The sequence below is a fragment of the Varanus komodoensis genome, unplaced genomic scaffold (genome assembly GCF_004798865.1).
Source record: "Varanus komodoensis strain SLA01 unplaced genomic scaffold, ASM479886v1 scaffold6_2, whole genome shotgun sequence".
Lineage (NCBI taxonomy): Eukaryota > Metazoa > Chordata > Lepidosauria > Squamata > Varanidae > Varanus > Varanus komodoensis.
In genome coordinates, this window is record NW_025336346.1 from 14,190,681 (window position 1) to 14,214,101 (window position 23,421).

A 23,421-nucleotide genomic window follows, 5' to 3' on the forward strand; every position below is an offset into this window, starting at 1 on the left:
GTGTATTGAGCGGGTAAGCATACACCTTTTTCATCCTAGAAGCAGGGTCCAATATTCAGTTGGCATGAACACATAGGTATATTATACAGTGGATATGAAAAGTCTTAGGAATTTTTTTAAGTGAAATGTTGAAACTTATGGAAAACTTCTCTCTCCTAATGTCAGCCTCAGTGTACTATAGCCAAGCTAATTCTCCAAAAAAAAAAAAAAAAACCACCCTTTAATGCATTTTAATATGTAAATGGCATTTAATCAGTGCCTTAAATGCCAGGTCAAAATAAAAAAAAATCTTCTCCCATATGTATGCAGTTCAGAAACAATGTATAGATAAATCAAATCTACATTTTTTAGGAAAACAAATAACATACTAGACCATTTCTTCTTTCGAAAAGTAGCAATTACTTGTTTCATAACACTGCAGTGTTGGTAAGCGTGGTGAACTACAGTATAGGTAAGTTCAGGAACTCTGAAATATTTAAAGCTAGGGATGCTACTGGTACACTGAATACCTATGTGATCTGTCAACTGCAAAAGGACTCTGCTATGTAGTGAATAGTTGATTCATAACGTATTTCCTTACATTTTACAGGTAAATGATGCAATAGGATGTGAATGGCCATGGATCTATTTTGTTAGTCTTATCATTCTTGGCTCATTTTTCGTACTTAACCTGGTTCTTGGTGTACTTAGTGGGTAAGCAGTTAGATTAACCTTGCATATTCTACTGCAGCGTGTAAAATGGCCTATGCGTTTGCTCAAGCTTCACAGTAATGGCTTTTCTGCATGTGCCTTGGATTGGTATGTCGTTTTACTGGTGTTGCTCCTCTGATTGTCTGAACTTTGTGCTTGTATCTGTCTGTAAAATCCTGTGTTTACAGTGCTTGCCAACCCTCAACCTAAATGATTCAATAAAAGAAGTACTTACTTCTTAAAATAACTTCCAGCAAGTAGATAACATCATTTTGCACACAATGAGTGATTGATGACACCTGTGTAAACATAATATATTTTTAAATATTAGTCCAGCCTTTTGTCCATTTTAGAAAGTCTAGCTTTAGCATTGAAAAGCTGACGTAAATGCATCTTTTGTGAAACTTAACAGTAATATATGCCTGTGAGCAGGTGCTTTATGTTTTCCATTTCTATTTACACACATTGTAAATTTCTACAAAACATTTGATGGTTCCTGTATATATAAGTGGAGGCACCCTACCCAAAGACATAGAACATAAACTGTCTGCGTGCAGCTAAAGAATGAAAGCAGCAAGAATTTGTAAGTTCAGGTACTGTACAGCTGCCAAAGAGAAAGCTTGTGAGCCCATCACCATGTATTTCTGAAGCCTTGTTGCCTTTTGTAAGGGTTAGGGTGTCAGGATGGTGTCTCCATAATTACATAAAGGAGGATAATTTTATCTGGACACCGTATGATCAAGTTACTCTTGCATGACTCTCATCTTTTACTTCAAACAAAGCTACCGTGGGCAACAACACAGGGAGAAGAAAGGACCAATCAAACTGCCTAGAAATGATTAATTGGAAAACAAATAGCTGCAGGCAAACATTTGGCTTGAACTGAGTTTGATCACTACTCATATTGCCAATAGCAACATGTGGCCCTACAGATAATGGTGGACTTCATGAGACTCCCTTTGGCTATCCTGAATAGGGCTGTTGAGATTTGCAAAAGCTTGTGGTGTCACTTCCTACCTCCATTGTGTGCGTGGATGGTTTTTGTCTGAATTGTAATGTTACAGCAGAAATGTTTTTAAGAAGAGCTTGGAAAATGTCTCCCTTTAAATACTTTTAAAAAGTCTAAACTGTGGGTTTTTTGAGTTTAACAGTTTTGAATATAGACAGAATATCCCTAGAAATAAATCATTAAAGCAGAAAGGATTTTTCACAAAGCAGATGGTTTATACTAAGACAAGGAATTTATGAGTTCAAATCCAGGCTTCTTCCTGCAAAGACCAGCATGTCACCCATTACAGTACAACAATCTGTCCCCTGCCAGATGTTGATCTCCTGTATCTATCATCCGAACCACAGGCCATGCTAGCTGAAGCAGTTGGAAGTTGGAGACCGACAAAATCTGGGGGGTGATTTTTCCCATCCCTTAGCTAATGACTCTCTCTTTCACAGGGCTACTCACAGAGCACAACCAGAGACCAGAGATAAACTCTGCACTTTATTATTAATTCTGGTGAACTGTATGTGCTAATCATGTAGAAGTCTTTGCATGTCCTAATTCACCTAGGTAAAGCATAGAGGGTTTAACTAGATATTATAAAAATGGTTACAAACAGTATGAAATAAAATAAGCGGTTCCTCTGTGATTCTTGTTATAGTCCTGCTCTGACTGCGGTTTTCAGATATTTTTCTTCTTCTTAAATTGATGTATGCTATTTATTAATTTTGTAATGCAAGCATATTTTACATATTAGGGGAAATAATATTTAGAATAATTAAAGGAGAAAGAGAACAACTTACTGGAAACATTTTGTGAGCAAGACCTACTTAAATTAATAAATGCTGGTCTATCTGCATAGTTTGGGCTCTGCTTGGTCTTGCTAAAAAGCAGCTCTGATTAGTTCTTCCTGAAGTTGGTACTGCTTTGTTTTAGCTTGGAATAACATTAAAATATTTAATAATGATAATTGCTTAGGATGTAGGACAGCCAGTCAAAATGATGCATTTTATTAACACTAAGCGAACATTCACCCTGCACATATCAGGGCTGAAAATACATGCTGGCTCTCACAGTCTGTTGAGTAGCAGGGTCCTGAAGGTCACTTTTACTTGAATGTAAACAAAGCCCTCCACAGGATCAGGAATTCTGTTTTGACAGAGTTCCTAATCCACAGAGGCTTCTGTTCCCATTCAGGCAAAGGGAATGAGTAGAAAGCCCTCTATATTTTGCTGATCAACACAGGCTGAGGAGGATGGGCACTGAAACTTGCCTGAGGCTCTTGCCCCACCACTCTCTTACTGCTCATAGATACCTGGGGTTCTTGTTTTGCCAGTATTTGAAAAGAGTGTATAGAATGGGAATAGTTTCAGTGGAAGGGAATCATTACCATTATACCGTTGGAACTGTCCCACAAACTTTTGGGCTGAATATATTAAAAACCAGAATATGGTATGTTAGGTTACTTTTGGGAAGACTGTAATCGTACGTTCTCTCTCAACTGTAATCATACATACTCTCTCAACTTCATATAGGAAAAGAAATCTCAATCTGCTGGCATAGATGTAGCAACAAACAATGTAGTAATTGTCCAGGCCTGGAGCAATAAGCACAGTTATCTCTGATAAATTAATACAATAGACTTTAAATAGTTTTTGTATCTCTCTATTATTATCATTTATTTCATTTTTATACCACCCAAGGCTTTCTGGGTAGTGAACAAAAGTTTAAAACACACAAAGAAGAAAAAAAAAGACAATAACTGCAACCAAATCAGCACTGAGATATAGCATTGGTACAGGATAAAATGCAATATTTAAACTAAAGTTTAAAAGTTAGCTGTTAAAATACCAGGTGAATTAAAATGTTTCATCTGGCACTGGAAAGAATACAGAGTAGGTGGCAGGTGCATTTCTGTGGGAACCTCATTCCATAGCCAGGGTGCCACAAGTGAAAAGGCCCTTCTCCTGGTAACCACTCCCGGAGAAGGGCACCCTAGGTTGACCTCAGGGTATGGATAGGTACATTTGGGAGAAGTTCCTTTAGATTACCTGGCCCTAAGCCATTTAGGGCTTTGAATGTTAATACTACTACTTTGAATTTGGCCCAGACTTCAACAGGAAGCCAGTGCTGTTGGAAGAGGACTGGCATAATTTCTTCTCATAGGCAGTCCCCATTAACAATCTTGGTGGCCCGTTTTGGATCAGCTGAAGTTCCCGGACCATTTTAAAAGGCAGCCCAATATATAGCACATTGCAGTATTTCAAATAAGAGGTTACCAGAGCATGGATTACTATAGTTAGCTCTCTCTGTCCAGGTACGGTCGTAGTTGGTAGATCAGCTTAAGCTGATATAAGGTGCTGCGTGCCACTGAGTCTACTTGTGCCTCAAGTGACAGCCCTGGATCCAGAAGCAGCCCCAAACTGTGAACTTGGCCCTTTAGGGGGAGGGCAACCCCATCCAGAAAGGATCAAATACCACCCATTTGGGCAGACAAACCCCCCACAAACAACGACTCCATCTTGTCTGGATTGTGTCTGTTGGCCCTCATCCAATCTATTACCATGCTCAGGCTCTGTGTTGTAAAATATGCCTCCCACATGCAAATTTCTTTACATTTAATTGTAAAAATGTTGATATTACCCATTTCTTGGAGGTCCAGAAGACTTTCTTTTTAACTGTAAATTGCTTTAAGAGAGAAAAAGCAGGCTGTTAGGCTGCACTCTTCTGGAAGTTCCTCCTCCCACATTTCCTTGGGATATATGTGTAGGCAGGAGTGCACAGCAACATCTATTTTTAGTGTTGCATATAATACGGTTTCTACTCTCACATGTAATGCCATCCAGGCTGCAGTCACACAGACTCTTACCTGGGTATTGTTCCATTAAAGTCTATGGGGCTGAACTGGAAAAACATACACTGCTATACAGTTTTATAAGCCAGACTCCCACAACGTAATTTTTAAAGCTGTCCAAAATATTTCCTGTGACTTAAAAACATGGCTGTATTTAGTTCTCTGGATTTTAGGAACTAAAATCTGGAATCTGTGCTACAGTTGTTCCTAAAAGACTATTTCCTGTAATGTAGATCTTTGCTCAGTGTGTTTAAATGTGTTTACTGTTCTGATTTCGATACTGCTGTGTTGCCTTTCTCTCATGTGAACTGCATGGCTGACTGAGTAGTTAGAATGATGTACATGGAGATAAGATCTAACTTGGAAGACTTTTTGTTTTACATCTAGCCATTTCTGAAGGTGAGTATGTGGGAATGGAATGTTGAAAACCAAAACAGTATAAGAGGCTATTATTATTATTAGCGATTTTTGAAGAACATGGGGGACCAAGAAAGGGCATATCTTTAGATAGTACTTCAAATTAAGGTGTCTGTTAATATGGCAGATAACACTCCAAGTTTCTGAAGGGCTAAAATGTTAGATGGCTGTTATCTATTTAATTCATTTTGTCAACAGTCATGATTTTCATTCGCCACTATACAAGTGGTTCTTAGTTTTTCAATTTTAATGTGAAAAACTCTAGTTCTGGGTTAGATTTCTATTTGCAGAACTGCAAGTGCTTGGAGATATCCTAATACATAACTTTACGCTGCCCAGAAAACATTTTACTTTTGTTGAAGATGTTTCCCCACATCACATTCCAGATGAAAATCCTGGTGATTCAACTTTTCTCTTTTTTTGAGGGGGTGGGGGCAGTTCCTTCTGTAGCATGCTTGACTTCTATACTGAATTTAATTTAAGGCTGCAGTCTGGAAGTATAGTTCCCCAAGTAAAATTGCATAGGTCAATTGCATAAATAAGAATTGCACAGATAAAAATTTTATGCCTGTAAACCTTATTTTAAGGCATATGTTCCAGTCACAATAATCTGAATAATCTAACTGTGTAGCATACCATTACGTAAAACATGTAATATTACTTGAACATTTTTCTGAATTAGTAATTTGCATAAAATTGCAGACAACTTTGCAGGATAATTTAAATCCTAATCTCATTCACACTTGAAATTAAATTATGTGGCACTATTCTAAGCATAAGGCCATCCAGTGAGTGTACTACAGCTAGGGAGGGATGTGACTTTAGCCATTCCAGCTCAACATCTAGTGAACTGAGCACAGCGCACAGTTACAGCTTGGGAAGGAAAGGGAAAATTTCTCCTCTAGTGGGCTGGGCCTTGCTGAGCACATAAGGAATGCATGAAACAAGCACAGAGCTTTGCAGTATGTACGTTAATTCAATTGGTTATTTAATAATTATTTCTGGTTACAAAGCAAAGTACTAATTGAACAAAATCTTTTATTAGCTGACAAATTTATTTTACCTTTCTAATAAATATCATTCATGTAACTTTTAACTGTAAAAGTGTAAAGAGAATTTTAGTTAAGGGATTCTAAATGAAAGGCAGTTTCAGACCTTGAGTGTCAATATTCGAGCACTCTCCATGGTGTGGAGACAGGTTTTTTCTTTTCACCTATGATAACTTAATTCAATTATTTTACAACAATGGTTTTTAGCTCAAATAACTTCAGAAAGAAAATAGGCATTTTCGTGGCAATTAGTCAGGCAAGCCAAAGATCTCAACTCGGTGTTAAGAATAGTATGCCCCGTCTTAGACAGGGGCAGACTATTTTTTCCTGCTCTGTTCAGCAAGACAATACTTGTACCCCTACATTGACTAAAATTATATCCAGTAACTGTATCCAGTTACATTGACTAAAATTATCCAAATGATTAAGAAGCTTAAAGGTTCTTGAACCAACCCATGCATGAAGTGGACATTTTGTGAAGAAAAGCAAAATACTGAACATATTTTCAGTGCAAACGGTGTGCTTAGAATAATGCAGCAGCAACTGATTCCTAACATTAACACAGAAAACCTGAAGTTGTAACAATAATTTCTTATTTACAAGTGGAACAGCTTTTAATGAGGCATGATAATCTGTTCCTTAAGAATAATCCTAACTACTAGAGGATGTTTTCTTCCCAAGACAGATTTGGCTGAAGGCATTCCTATTTCTTTGGGTATCCATGGGAACAAATAAGATCTTTTCAAACACACTTTAACCAATCTCTGTAAGTTGCATTTACTTTATTGCTTAAGGACAAGATGGGTGTATACATTAACGTGTCCCTACATGCATTCTACTACAGACAAGTGTTGCAGGTTAGAGTAGTATTTTTACTAATTTAGCATATATTTTTCTGATACTTCCTTCAGTCTAGCACAGCAGCCAAGATTCTGTTATGATGGATGCCCATGAAATACTTCCAATTATTATATATGCTTATAAACACATATACCTAAGAACACTTGTCTACATGGCACATGAAGTAGTAATAGGAAAAGGCATTTAAATAATGATGTGCAAAATAGAAGATGGCAATGAACTGTCAGCTGCAGTTTTCCAGCAAAGAAAAATAACATGTCTTGACACTATTCTTTTCTCAGCAGAGTTGAGGATTAATAGGAAGAAAGTGAAATGAGAGGATAAAAGTTTCCCTTTCTCAGATGAAGCAAGAATCAAAAATAAAAGTAACAGCATTCTTTAAAATGAAGAATACTGTTAAATAACCCTGGATGTGGGGATGATCAGACATTTCCAGAAAGTATGTTTTCTCACTGTAACCCAGTGTACTCCTTGATGAGGCGTGTATTCCCTTAATAAAGCAAAATATTTGTTATCTCAACTTGGCCAAGCTATAAGAAAACTATGTTTAGAATTTGTGAAATAATAAATGTAACACATAATTTGTGAGATACGTGGCTGCATAATGGATCAGATTCAAACTGGAATCACAATTCAGTTTATGGCATGATCCAATGTGGCTGCTCATAATGCTCCAATCTCAGAGGATTATGGACATCCTCTCAAGAACTGGAGTGCAGTGGTGAAGACAATCTCTGTGCTTCTCCATCCCTGTAAAACATTTGGAGGGCTTATTTTGGCCTTCTGAGATACACCATATTTAGATAGAGCCTCATTATTTCTTTGCCATCCCCAGGATTGGTTGGTCTTCTGTCCTTGAAGCCACAGTGACCACAGAAAGAACTGTGACACTTTGAGATTAGAAATAGAATTCTGATTTTTCCTTTGGCTATCTAGGTAGCATCTAGTAGATTGTAGCATGCAACTTCCATCTATTAAAGTGTTTTGGATTCTCTTTCCAAAAATGTAACATTCTCTTAGATTGGAAAAGTATTTCAAGGTTTAATAAATATAGGACATATTACAGATTCCCCCATTAGAACCAATTGTAATAATATAAGGATTTAGCAATATATGTCTATACTTTTGATCTTTGTAATAAATCCCTAACTTGGGAAGAAAAATTAATTCAGATAAGGTATCAATTCAATTTATGCCTAATGTGAGAGAAATCCAAAATATGCAATGGAAGATAGGTTCCACCATCATTAAGGCTGTATATTGCTCAGGCCTTTTATTCCAAGCTAAAAGCTTTTAGCTTTTCTCCGAGGAGAAAATTGGAACATTTTTACAGTTTGAATATGACACTGGCCTAAGTTTTCCAGAGATGGAGGGAGCAAGTCGAAACATTTCTTTACTAATACCATGAAGGCATTCTTTCAGAAGCATCCAGGTAAAAGCAAGCTCATACACACTCTGAGTCCTCAGAAAAGTAAAATAACTATCAAATATAATATTTTCAATGTATGGTGCTATAAATCCTGTTAGTTTTAAAAAAATTATTAATTCCATGCGTACCCTGCTCTTCAGCCAGCAAACTGTCAGAGTGTCTTACAGCTAAATAAAAATATTACAGTTCCTGCCCTGAGGCATATAGCCAATTCTTAAGAGTTCTAAGCACATTTTGTCTTTCTGATGATTTCATACAATGGACATATAAAGTATCATAAATAAATGTTTGTTTAAATTTATTCACTGGGTGATCCAGCTGCAAATCTGAGTCAAGATTAGAGCCTGTGCTATCATGAGGCAGAATGACACAGCTGACTCGGGTGGTAAAGGCCAGGGGTGGCAGCAAGCCCTGACCATTTCTCATGCAACCCCTGCGTATATCTGCTTTGAGCTCTCTTATCTGCCCTCAGGTTCAGTGGAGGATATTGTTTCACCACCAGTGTTGAAGTAGTACTCATCTGACAGAGTGGCCGTGAGGAATCATCTTCAGAAAGCAAAATGTACTGGGCCAGCCCTAGCCACAGTCCGGCTCGGAGTTAGGCATAATCAAACCTATGTCTGCACTGGGATTGTAGCCCTTATGTTTTTATGTAAACCCTTATCATATAGCTCAGCTTTGAAATGGGAAAATATATACTCCTTTAAATAAAGACAATAAAACACCCATTGTGTAAACTGGCTTCAAATCTAACAGATCTCAGTACAGTTGAACCTTTTAAGGCTGATAGGGAGATAAAGCATAATGCCAACATAGTTCTGGCAATTGCATCATTACAAGTTATTCTTAAAGGTGCAACACATCAAGAACAAAGCATAATGTGTTAATTGCATCACTGTTGTGGTATGTGCAGACTGTTCACATTTCTGTAAAGTTTCTTTTTATTGTGTCAAGAAGAATACTGGGGCCTAAATTATTTCCTCAGAAAGGCATGCAGCTTCATAAATCAATATTTCTGCTGTGTTTTATCTGAACCCAATAGGGAATTTTCCAAGGAAAGAGAAAAAGCCAAGGCTAGAGGAGATTTTCAGAAGCTGCGTGAAAAACAGCAGCTTGAAGAAGATCTCAAAGGTTATTTGGACTGGATTACACAAGCAGAAGATATTGACCCTGAGAATGAAGAGGAAGGTGATGGCGAAGGCAAACAGAACAGTATGTCAAGTCTTCTTAATTCATTTCTACTGAAAAGAATATAGTGTTCAAGTAGTTTATACTATTGCAGTAACTCTTGCTTACATAATATTAGAATGGATTTAGCTCATTTTATACACCACTTTTCAATGGATTAGAATTCCCAGAATAGGCTACAGATTAAAATACATATGGCTGCAATAACAATTCATTTAACAACATGAAAAAACAAGCTGAAAGCACCTAAATTTCATCTAGATTTGCATGCATAAAACATGCATTACTGTATGTCTAGCATGGTTGGCATAATGAGAGTTTTATAAATATGAATAATATCTATAGGGATGAAAGCAAGCACATTATCTGATAAATTATAATCCAGAATTTCTTCAGTAAAATGAAGTAATATGGATAATTTAACTGTTACTAATGATGTTGTTACTGATTGTCATTTAATTGTCATTCTTGGAGAAAGGTAGGATATAAATTTAATAAATTAAATATTCACTGAATATTAATATTTTTTTAAAAAGCACCTGTTGCTTTCTAGGTGATTGCTTATAGAGGTCACACTCAGTTTTATGTACGTACGCATTTCACTTCTATACTGCCCCACAGTGCCCCCTGGGTGATTTACAACAGTCCATAAATCAGATATTACAATACATACATGTATACAATACAAATATTAAAATACAATAAAATATGTAAAATAGAAATACATTAAAAGTTTTAAACTGTTAAAACCATACAATATATGTGTGTGTGTGTAAGAGAGAGAGAGACAGAGAGAGAGAGAGAAAGAAACTTGGTAGAAAAGATGGGATGGGCAATCTCCTAGGTATTAATCCCCTGCATACCCAGATATGACTTTAAAAACATCAGCATGGAGGGCTTCTTAATCTGGCACCAAAAAGATGACAAATTTGGTACCAGTTGCACCACAGTGGGAAGGGTATTCCATAAGGGGCGGGGGGAGTCACCATAGAAAAAGCCCTCCCTCAAAGTTGGCACTTGGAGGAATGCCCAGAGGTTAAGCATAGTTTCTTGCATAGATTGTGCTTGGGAGAGGTGCTCTGACAGATACTGTGGTCCTAAGCCATGTAAGCCTTTATAGATGAAAACCAGCAGCCTGAATTGGGACCAGCAGCATACAGGCAGCCAATACAAGTGGGCCAGAACTAGTCTGATGTGTTCAGACCTGCTGGTCCCAGTTTATAATCTGGCTGCTGCATTCTGCACCAGCTGTAGCTTCTGAATCATCTTGTTCTAGTGCTTTGTTAGAACAAGTTTTCCTATTATATTAAACACTATTAAATCAGTTTGTTTTAAGAGTTAATATAAATGTAACAATTTCTTTGTAACTTTTTCTGTTCTAAACTACTGTTTCTATCAAGTTTCAGTATTGCATGCTGGATTGGATTGGAGTAAACCCATTAAAATCAATGTGACTGATAGTAGTCATGATTTCAGTGGATCTAGTCGAACTATGCCCAAGTCTCACCCATTATTACAATTTCTTTCCATAAGATCAAGAATTGAAAATCACCTTGAAAAAATTTTTATTGTCGCACTATCCCCTATGTTGTCACTGATTCTGCATTTTAATTTTTGTCGAATAATTTTTAATAGATAGACTTTAAGTCTTTCAGAAATAGTACATTTTAAAAACAGAGGTTGATAAAGTGTTTTTTTTTTACTTTGCCCTCCTAATGGATAAATTTTTAAAACGCAACAATGTTTTAGATAACTATGAAGAATCCTGCACTGAGATTTAATAGTCCAATTCAACAAAACCTATGAAGTTAAATATGAAATACCCACTCCTTAAGAACATACTATACATGATTCAGAGACAAGACAGAAAGTATTTTGAAAATGTTTATAGCAGCTGCTGTGTGTTTGTGTGTGTGTGTGTGTGTGTGTGTGTGTATGAAAGACAAAGAGGGCACCAAAAGGAGACTGGGATTGGAACCATAACGTTATGGGAGGGGAAGATTACCCCTTTCCTCCTGCACTGTTCTTTTTTCTTGATTAAAATTACTACATCTACAGCTGATAATTGTCCCAAAGGTATTAAAAACCAGACTTGTATATGATACCTATGGATCCTTTATTATTGTTCTTTGTGGTCTCTGTGCATCACATATGGGTTGATTTACCGAATAATTCCTCCATATGGCCACATCATTGGGAATCGAGACCCAACAAACTACCGAACCAGAACACAACATGGTGTATGATGTAATCTGTATGGAGGACTCAGTACTGGTGACAATTCCCCTGATCCCAACACTGCAAGACATGATGAAAGAGCCATGGGAGCCACCCAACCAGCCACATCCTACTTTGTGACATCTGGAGGAAATGCATCGGGGCCAAGAACAAGACATTCCGTTCCTGCTGCATCAACCCAACTTCGTAGTGGTTGAAGGAACGCAAAGCCTCCAACAAAGAACGTTCTGCTCCTGTGGATTGCAAAGGACATCGTCTCAACATGATAGCTCACCATTTTTATTCTGCAATGGGACTTGGCCTCTGCATCTCTAATTACAATGCAATGATAGGGAGCTATCAAGTTTTCCGTTGGCAGAAAATGGAATCTCTAACCACCTTTCTTCCTGACCAACAGAGAGAATTGGCTAGAGTTTTCATTAGCAAAGCAATGCAGCTACTGAAACAACAGATAGCAATGGTGAGACATCATGTTGATTGCAACTCCACAGTACTCATAGATGCAGTAGCAGTGTGTAGACACACATGGCTGAGAACAGTGAATCTACCACAGGAGACCCGATCATGCATAGAAAACATGCAGTTCAATGGAACAGGCCTGTTCCACTCGAGGACTGCAAATGGTTAGATGTACTACATAAAACCAGACTGATGGCCCGATGAAAGGGACTGGGATCCAACCAACAGAGACCATGTAAGTGACCATGGAGCTATACCCTACAATACCACCCCTTCCAACCTGGGCAACAGACTTACCTCCCCGGATGCCAGCAATACATACACCATCCTCCAACTTGATCCTGCCTTACCAGTGCTACTCGTTTTCAACAAAATAAGAGAAGGCTAGATGCTAAGAAAAGACAACAATGACAGATGGTGCAAGGATGGGACTGGCTCGCCCTATCATTCCCATTTGATGACTGACTTAGAGACCATCTCCCTATTTGGGAATCCATCACATCTGATTAGTGGATACTGTCCATAATAGAACATGGATATAAAATTGAGTTTGAGAACCTGCCTCTTTTCAGAACAGTCTGCAAAACACCTACTTCCCTGATTCTCAACAGAGGAAGTCCAAGCCTTGTTAGAAAATGGTACAATCCAACCAGTTGGCTGATCAGAGAGACAGCATGGTTTCTACTCTAGATACTTCACTGTTCTGAAAAAGAATGGAGGTCAGTCCCCCATTCTAGACCAATGTGCAGTGGTTCTCTACATTAAAACAACAACAACAACAACAACAACAACAACAACAAAAATTGAATGGTTGCTCTACAAGCCATTTTGCCTCCACTGCAAAAAGTGGACTGGTTTGAGTCTTTGGATTTGAAAGATGCTTATTTCCATAGAAGCATTCATTCGGATTGCAGACACTTCCTCCGATTCAAGACCAGTATCCAACTGTATGAATTTAAGGTACTGCCATTTGGTCTCTTTACGGCACCAAGGGCTTTCACTAAGTGTATGGCATGCACCCACCTAAGACTACAAGGAGTACAAGTCTACTCATACTTAGATGATTGGTTATTAGTCTCCCCATCCAAACAACAACTGCTAAAATCCATTTCAATAACATGCAGTCTATTAGAACAACTTAGACAGTGCATTAACAATGAAAAATCTACACTTATTCCTTCGTAGTCAATCACCTACATCAGGGCATGAATAGACACACTACCAGCTCTCGCTTATCTGTCCACAGAACGTATGCAGAAACTGCTATCATTGGCTTGGTACCTACGGACCAAACTGACAACTACAATATGGAAGATACAACAAATGCTTGGACGTATGGCATCAACTGTGGTTGTAATGCAGTACGCAAGGCTATATATGAGGCCCCTCCAAGTATGGTTTGGGAGCATGCACCATCTTGATTGCGACTCCCTGAGGAAACTCGTGACTCTGTCCTGCTCTGTATGAGAAAGCTTCACCAGGTGGATGAACAATACCAATCCTGACCCAAGGAATGCCGTTCATGCTGCCAGAACCAATGGTGACAACTACAGATGAATCCCCATCTGGTTGGGGAGCTCACTGTGGAGACTGCCAAATACAAGGAACTTGGAACAGATCAGAACACAGGAGACACATAAATTACTTGGAATTCCTTGTGGTGTATGAAGCCCTGCAATTACTTCAGAACCTGCTAACTGGAAAGCACATCCAAGTGGCTACAGACAATACAACAACCATAATTTACATAAACAGGGAGGAATGAGATCTGTTCCACTGGTTCATCTAATAAATCACATTTGGAATTGGTGCATCCGCAAACGCATCTACCTATAAAGTCATACATGTAGCTGGAACCAGCAACACTATAGCAGACACAGCTGAAATTCCCTTTCAATGTAGAAGTGGGAACTGAATGCAAGGGTATGACAAGAGATATTTCTACAGTGGGGCATTGTCAGTGTCCGGGGCGTGGGTGGATGGGTATCAGGTTGGGGCACCAGGACCCAGACAACTGGTACAATATACAGGTCCACTCCAAATTGTAGTCAGGCAGTCCAGAGATCAAGGTCGGTAACAGAAGTGCAAGGTAGGCCAATCTGAATAGAGCAGAGCAGTCAATGCCAGTCAGGAGTTGAAAGCCAGAGAGACAAGCCAAGGAGAAGTAGATGCCTGGGACTGGAGTGGAAGCTGCAGCAGTGGAAGCTGGGGCATGGTCCAGAGGCAGGAGCAAGGCACCAGGCAGAGGTTCCAGAAGACACAGGACGCTCCAGCAACATCAAGACCCCTTGTTGCTGAGGCCATATCTGAAGGGAAGAGCCAGTTCTTATACAGCTCTTCCCTCAGGGCTCCCAGATGGTGCTCGTAACATCCCAGCTGGCTGCAATTGACTGTGGACCCAGTCCTGCAACCACCAGGGCTGCTATTCTGATCTCTGGCCAAAAGAGGGAGGCCTGGGGCTGCCTCAGAACCTCACAGGCATGCCAACTGTCAGCTTCTCAACAGAGCACAACACAGCTTGCAACCACTGGCTTCAGGGCTGGCATGAGACACAACTCCCTCGGGGACATTCTCCTGATCCAGTGGAAAGGAACCCTGTTCTGTACCTTCCCACCATTCCTGCTCATAACAAAGACAATAACAAAAATGAGGGAGGAGAGAATGCCGTGCATCCTGATAACTACCTGGTAGCTGAGGCAACCATGGTTTGCATCCACCCTACAACTGTTGAAGGGGACCCTCGTACACCTACCAGAGATCCAGGATCTGATTTCCCAAGAATGTGGGAAAGTCCTGTATCTGGATGTCTGAACGCTATGACTGACAGACTGGCTGATCTGTTGACAGCCAAAGCGGCCAATTTAGAGCCATAATTACAACTCATCAGGCAAGCAATGTTTTGCCCAAACACTAGACATTTGTATGCTGCCACATGGAATAAATTCAAAAACTATGAAAATGACCATGCCTTTGAAACACTACCCCAATATTCAAAATCTTGGAGTTTCTTCATTCCTTACATCGGAATGGACTGAGACCAAGTTCTAGAAGTTTACCTACTGGCAATATCTCACTACAAAGGACAAATTGAGGGATCCTCAGTGTTTTCTCACCTACTTGCATGAAAGTTCATGAAAGGACTACATAATCTAAACCCTCCAGTCTGATCCTTGGTTCCCACATGGAACCACATCAGTGGTGCTACAAGCTCTAACAAAGTGACCCTTTGAACTGCTCACATCCATGGAAGACATTTTCAGTGGCCATCACATCAGCAAGAAGAACGAGTGAGCTATGTGTACTCAGGATAGATCCACCTTACCTGAACTTCCACAAAGAAAAAGCAGTCCTCTGTCTGCCGCAAGTATCATCTGCCTTCCATTTAAATCAGGATATAATACTTTCGGCCTTTTCCCCATTGTCCTCAACACCAACTGAGAGATCACTACACACTCTAGATGTACGAAGAGCACTCACCTTCTATTGTTCCCACACGGAAGCTATCTGACAAACCAAAAAACTTTTTGTCAAGCACACAGACAATACCAAGGGTGAACCTGTTGGACCACAGCACCTGTCCCACTGAATAGTGGTGACTATCAAGCTAGCACATCAACTGGCTAATCTTAACTTACCCGACCATCCAAAAGCCCTCTCCACCTGAGCAGTCTCCACATCAACAGCCTTACATGCAGGCCTGCAACTACAAGAACTCTGCAAAGCAGCCATGTGGTTGACACCATCCACATTCGTGCACCACTGCAGGCTCTATGTCAAGGCTAGATAAGACTGTTCCCTTGGCCAAGGTGTCCTCTCCACCATCCTCCAACAACATCACCTCCCTGACTCAACAAGCTTGCTAGTCACCACTATGTGTGATGCACAGAGACCACTAAGAAGAAAGTCAGGTTGCTTACCTATAACTGTCATTCTTCAAGTTGGTCATCTGTTCATCAGCCTTGTGTCGGTGTCAGTGGTTTCAGACCAGCTCTTACATGAAAACAAACACCAGCATCCCCACCTTCAACTGAGCTGGACAGCAAAATGTCAATCTCCAGCTGGAGACAAAGGGCAAGAGGCCCACCTATTTATTCTAGGAGGGAGGGGGTGGGGCTCCCACCAAAAACTAGTAGAATCTTCCCAAAAATCATTGCTGTGCAGGCACAGCACCCATATGTAGTCATGGTGTAGCCAATTTATTTATTTTAGGATTGGTGGGGTTTTACTGTTTGTAAACCACCTAGAGAGCCCTCTGGGCTATTGGGATGGTATATAAATGCAATCCATCCATCAGTGTGAATGTACAGATGACCACTCAAACAACAGTTACTGGTAAGTAATCTGACTTTTTTCTGCAAACCTGCTGCCATTTGCTGTATTACTGACAGGTTTGCATGTGTTTAACACAAAGGAGTTGTGCTGGTTAATTTATTAGAGATCAGGAAGAAAAGCATACTTACTGGTTGCTGTGGGTCCAGGTAAGACAGTGAATGTTTTCTGGTTTACTGTGGGATGTTTCAGCCTTAGTCATGAATTCTGAGTGCTGTTGCTTAAATAAATAGAATATAAATAATTAGAAGACCATGCTGAAAGTTATTGACCTGACAGCTAGTTTTGCCTCAGTTAAAAAAATTCTTAACATTGTCATATTGCTTTTTTTTTAAACCGGGGGTGCGGGGGGGAGCTCTTCACTGATTCTTTTTAGCTGCTTGGCAAGTTCTCTGCCTTTCAGTTTTATTCCCAGAGCCAAATCCTAGCTAGAAAACAACCCCCAAAATAACCCATCAGCATTTTGTGGATAATGAACAAAACTGGTCCATCTGGAGAGCTAACCTATAGTATTTATAAAAGGAACACAGCAATTTTAGGCACTTAGCTAATTTTAGAGTCAAGGAAGTCTGGCTCCAAAAGTGTCTGTGGTATTATCATATTCTTTACCCGATCCAAGGTTCCAGTGTCGGTATAGCTTAATGGCTTGTTTAAGCAGCCATTTGTTCCATAACAAGTAACAACCTGCAATAGAAACCCTGGAGTTGAATTTCAGAGTTACGGTGATATTTCTGAGTAGTTTAAAATTTAGTTATTGACAGAAAAGTAACTAAAGCCCATTTATTGGCCTCCATTAAAAAAATAAAGCTTCATTTCTCAAATACAACCTAGAGTGTCTTGTGAAATTGTACAGATACCTCTTTTTTAACATTCTAATGTAGATCCTGCTACTTAAAATGCCACCATGATAGCTACAGATAAGTTACCAAAAAGCAAGCACTTGTAATCTTATGTGTGAAGGACATGCACTTTGTCAACTGATTTCTTCAATGAGTGTAATCGGAGTGACTTTGGAGAGTGCTACAGCAAAGCTTTTTATTGGTGCTGATTGCTATGTTGTTGTTGTTAGTCATGAAGTCGTATCCAACCCATTCCGACCCCATGGACAACATTCTTCCAGGCCTTCCTGTCCTCCACCATCCCCCGGAGTCCACTCAAGCTCACGCCGACTGCTTCAGTGACTCCATCTAGCCACCTCATCCTCTGCCATCCCCTTCTTCTTTTGCCATCTATTGTTCTCAGCATTAGGCTCTTCTCCAGGGAGTCCTTCCTTCTCATTAGGTGGCCAAAGTATTTGAGCTTCATCTTCAGGATCTGACCTTCTAAAGAGCAGTCAGGGTTGATCTCCTCTAAGACTGACAGGTTTGATCTCCTTGCAGTCCAAGGGACTCGCAGGAGTCTCCTCCAGCACCACAATTCGAAGGCCTCAATCCTTTGGCGCTCAGTCTTCCTTACGATCCAACTTTCACAGCCATGCATTGTAACTGGGAAAACGATAGCCTTGACTATACGCACTTTTGTCGGCAGGGTGATGTCTCTGCTTTTTAGTATGCTATGTTGGGTTATTGCCAAATTTAATATAAAAGCTCCTGAAGTTAACTTTGTATTACATGCCAACTTGATAGTCTTCTCAGTATTTGCAACAGACCTACAAAGCCATTGTTAATTCCTAGGGTTCTTGTTCTGGTTTTAGAACTGAAATTGGAAGAGCTAGATATGATCAGGGTCTTTAAGGCCATGGGTTGAGAATCTATGGGTTAACTGGTGCCTGAACGTGAAGGCCAATCTGAGCAAGTGCCAGTTCAGGGAAGCTTACTCTCAGATTTGTGTGTATAGAATTTTAGTTTTAATCTTTCAGCTCAAAGACTGTCCCTATATCCTTTAGAACAGACAACACTGATTTATAGAACTACAAGTAGGGCTGGATTTACAGTAGGTTGCATCCATTGCTGGCTGTTTTCCCATTAAACAGAAACTACTGGAAGCATCAGTTTATACCCCAATGCAGAAGTGTAGGGAGAATGAGAAAAGTCCCATGGTGGATTTAACTCGTATGTGCCAGATGTTTGCCAGCCTGGATAAAACAGGTGCATCGTTGACTAGTTGTCATAAAACACAGATCTCTGATATGTGCATGTGTCATGAGTTGTGTGCTAATATCAGCTTAAAATTTACGTTTGTGGGAGTTGGCACATTCAACCCAGGCAGGCAAAACAGCTGAAGTTGAAAGACAGTCCCAATTTGTGATTCTGTGAATCAGCCCTTCATTTTAACTCCATGTGATACCCTTGTAAAGCTATCTGGATGCTAATTGCTAATCATTGAATAGAAAGCACTGAGTGATCTGTGTAACTGTTACAAATGACTCACCTCAGTTCTCTCAATATCTGTGGTAAATCCTCCCCCAGCTTGGCCAAGAATGCCAAATTACTGTAAGGAATAAATTAATTTAGACAAGACTGTATTTGCTCTGTACTTAAAAAAACAAAAATAAAAACAAAAGAAAAAGCACTGAAGAAAACTAATTTTAAGAATGTAGGAAGCTGCCTTATCAGATCATTGGCACATCTGGTTCAGTATTTTCTACACTGATTGGCAGATGCTCTTCAGGGTTTCACCTAGAAATGCTGGGCCCTGAGCATGCAGCCTTCTACATGTCAAGCCTGTAACTAGCCAGTAGGCAATAGCCCTGCAGGCTGTATTGGTTGCAGAGCTATATATATGTGTGTGTGTGTGTGTTTGTGCATATATGTGCCTTTTTTATATAATGCTGCTTCTGATACACTGGAGAGCCAGTGTGGTGTAGTGGTTAAGAGCTGGGACTGGGACTCAGGATCTGGGTTCTAGTCCCCGCTCAGCCGTGGAGCCAACTGGGTGACTTTGGGCCAGTCACAGACTCTCAGCCCAACCTACCTCACAGGGTTGTTGTGTGGGGATAAGATGAAGGAGGAGAAATGATGTAAGCTGCCTTGAGCCCTTTGTAGGAAAAAAGCAGGATATAAATCGCAATATATAAATAAAAATACTTGTAGGGAGGTAGGAAGCTATGCAGGACACTGGCGGTTCATCCCAAACCCCTGGAAATCCTATTCAACATACATTCCTTTCCCTCACTCTTCCCTCATGTGTACACCATTTAACTTCAGTACTCATATTATGAGTGAAGACATATGGAGCTGTTAAAGGAACCTGCAGGCCCCACCTCTGATCATCCTGCCACCCCAATTTAAAGTAATCAATTTAGGTTGATAAGAAAGCAATTAGAGACGTTCTATAACTTTCTTAACTTTCTTGCACTGAATGTGGATCCTTTATTATTTTTCCGCACTGCTGCTGCTGCCACCTATTGTGTAATTGATGGGTTGCATGTGTTTAACACGAAGGGGTTACGCTGGCTGATTTATTAGAGGACAAGAAGAAAAGCAGATTTAGCTGTTGCCGTGGGTCCAACAAACATGGTAAATGTGTCCTGTTTTGCAGTGGGCTGTTTCAGTCTAAGCCATGAGTTCCGAGTGCTTTTGCTTAATATATACAAATGCATACAAAACTGGTAATAAACATATTCCCTAAAGTGCATGATGGTGATTTGCATGGAAGTGATTTGCGGTTTGAATGCATGCTTCAAAGAGATTGTTGATGCGGTGTTTTAATTCGCTATAATTTCATTTATACAAATGTCCATACGATAGCTTTCAATCAGATTAAAGCATATCATCTAAAAAGGGAAGAAAGCCAGATAGGAGTACTTCACATTGCAACATGATGCAAGCCATAAAGCATTTCGGAAATGCTCATAAAGTAATGGAACATAGGTTGAGAATGGCTTTTTGCAGAATGGTATTTTAGTTCACAATACCATATGATTAAAATGTTCAGATGTAATTATTTTCATTTAACATTCAAAAGGACTGTTTTTATAACATGTGAGAGAGAATATTTTATCCCACCATGTCCATTCTGCATATTTAAGTAATGGGAAACCTGGGCAACACACCAGGGTGATGACAGCTACATCTAATTGAGTGTTCTGTTCCATGCAATTACCAGGCTCTTCCTATCCCCAGTGAAACAAACTATAAAGAGCTTGGCAACAGCTAACAAAATCATTTAATGAAGCAAATGCTGATAAGCCACACAGAGCTGTATATATGGGAGGGGGACGTAGTTCAGCAAAGAGCATAACAAGGAGAGAGAGAGGGACAGAGGGAGAGAGAAGCATGAGGCATGTTCCAGCCTCCTATTACATCCCTTCAGCTCATGCTGTGCTTCCAGGGTTCCCTCCCATAGAAGTGTGTGTGGACAATTAGGAGGGCTGAGTACATCTGCTTGTTCCCATCAAATTTGTTCTTCCAGAAAATAAATGTGTGCCTTTAAATCACAGGATCCTTCACCTAAGTTCTTATGAGCATATGTATTTGGGGTTTTTTGTTTCATATTCCTTTTCATTCCTGAACAGTTTAAGGGCAAAATTCTGTCCTACAGCTCCCAGGGTTCGCCAGCCAGCCAGCAGGACTTTTTTTCTGTCTCTAAATGTACATAGGGTTATACTTTAAACTCTTTTGCTTTTGGCCTGTATGATTTGGACTAGAAAAATTCAAGTCAAGTTTGCTGATATATAATGCTTTCTTTTATAATCTCATATTGGTTTTTATTTTATTTTTTACCAGTTTGAGCTGCTAGCCTTGCCTTTGGGAGGCTGCAAGAAAGGCAGACTTGGTTTTGTAGAAGAAGCCATGTATAGTAGGCTAGGACTGAAAATAAGTTCACCAATGTTTCTGGGAACATAAATGTGGCCCAGAAAGCCATGTACAGTGCAAAGGAGGCAGACTTTCCCTTGACTGTATATTCTACCAGCCAGTGTGCAATTGCTTCCCCAGTTTCAAAATGAGAAGTACTTCTGGTCTCTGAGGCACATCCGTGGAAAAAAACCCCATAGCTGGTGGGGGAGTAGGTTCTGTGGGAATAATGCCAGAATCTAAACAGATAGCCTGATGTATTTCAAGTGACTTAATTCTATTACGTACTCATAAAATACAATTCTGTTTTCCCACATTTTAAAATACCACTTATCAGTTATCTCAGAGCCTTTGCACTTGGTGTTCAGAATGCTGCAAGTTTTCCTTTATTTCTTTTTGGGTCAATATTTTGGAATAGAAATTGCAGGCATCTCCCCAAAACACACAGACACACACACACTTACTCCAAACTGGGCACATAGGGGAGAGGGCTCTAGATCATGCCTCCTACACTTACTGTAGAATAAAAATGAAAGAAACAGGCCTCCTTTGTGGCCCTTACCAGTCAGTTGGAGAAAATCTTGCCAGCAGACTGTCCCCTTGTTTTCTGCAAATAATAGAACTGAAGATACTTGCTACTTGTTTAAGATACAAGCTGAACATTCATGGAAGAGGACCCCAAGACAGGTTTGTGGCTATGACCCTGGAGTCCTACAACTACTTCAGAATAAAGGCAACAACATGAATTAGGAGACTTTTATTAGAACAGTCTTTCTATAAAATGAAGTGACATCTAGTGGTTCTGCCAGTCACCAAAATGTGTGTGTGAAGCATTGACAGTATGAGTTTCCTTGCAAGGACTGTAAGGGCTTTTCTGGATGGGACTCACCCCTGCCCTTAGTAGTACCCTTCAGTAAGACCCAGCCATTGTTGGTAACATACTATCTGGTTCACATGTAATGGATGTGAGGGTCCAATTCTGGCTTTCCTGTTCCGTTTGTTTTAAGAAACAGAGACATGTTCAGATTTATCCAAGGAGAACATGCTTCAGTTCTAGAGAGGGAGATCACACAGCACCTAAAAAATAGCCAAGGGCCAAAAAAAATAGCCTTTCAAGTATTCACTAGCTTTTTAAAGGGCTAGATGGATGCTTATATGGTTAGCTGTTATAAGGGAGAAATGCTCCATCTCTACTGAATCCTTTTTAAAAAAATTAAAAGATGTCTCTACTCATAATACATATTGATGTCTCAGGCATTATGTAGTAGGTGTTTGGTGACACTTTCATGTCACATTTCGCAGAGTACTTAGGATAAGAATAATAAGCTAATTTCCTTGTCAGGAGAAAGGTCATCTTTTGCAGCATCAAAATATTAATGTTTAAGATCATTTGGAAAATTTGATACCCCAACAGCAGAAGTACTATCTTGAAGAAAGAGGACTGAATCCTGTGAAGTAGATGGCTAACATCACAATCCTGCACAAGTTGATTTAGAAATAAGCTCATTGGAGTACAACTGAAAACATAAGGAGATTGCTTGGAAAGGCCTTTAAGTTCATGTGCAACTGATATCACATAAAGATTGAACTGGCCTGCCTGGGATTGATGATTTGGATATGAACTCCTGAAACTATTTCCAGAGCTGGTTTCACAGCTTTCCGAGTCATCTCCCGGTAACTGCCATGTCCCTGAGGCTCCTCAGCCTTCATTCTGCTGCTAGTTGCTATGCACTGATTCTTTTTCAAAAGTAATGCATATATGGGCCTTGCCTTTTCTCAAACAGCAGCAGGAACATGATAAAGGCCACTGGAGCAGCAAGAGCATACAAACGTCTGAACACAGAGCTGGTGCTTGGGCCACACAGAGCATTGAGTTCCACCTCTAAAACTCATTACCTCGGTATAACCTTGTATGACACTCCCACTGATATAATCCTAGCATTGTGTGAGATCCAGACCTGTATAATGCTGTTCATTCCTTCATAAATTATGACACACAGAGACATACCTGTTCAGAATGCTGCCTATTTGCTAACCTCCAGTTCTTGCTTCTGGCCTAGGGCCGAAAAGAAGAAAAGTTCCTTATACCTGCCAAAACGTAATATATGGCTGGTAGATGGCATTTGGCTTGGTTTTGCACAAGCTCTGGGGGCTGAGCTAGGCCGAAAATGTTCAAC

General features: G+C 39.9%; 1 protein-coding gene across 1 annotated transcript in view; it reads left to right on the forward strand.

Moving 5' to 3' along the window:
- The window catches only part of CACNA1D (calcium voltage-gated channel subunit alpha1 D), a 240,186-nt gene that overhangs the window by 110,273 nt on the left and 106,492 nt on the right, over nucleotides 1–23,421 (forward strand). Inside the window, exons 7-8 of the mRNA XM_044451181.1 lie at nucleotides 590–693; nucleotides 9,337–9,506. Coding sequence (XP_044307116.1) covers nucleotides 590–693; nucleotides 9,337–9,506 — 274 coding nt within the window. The remainder of the gene's footprint in view (nucleotides 1–589; nucleotides 694–9,336; nucleotides 9,507–23,421) is intronic.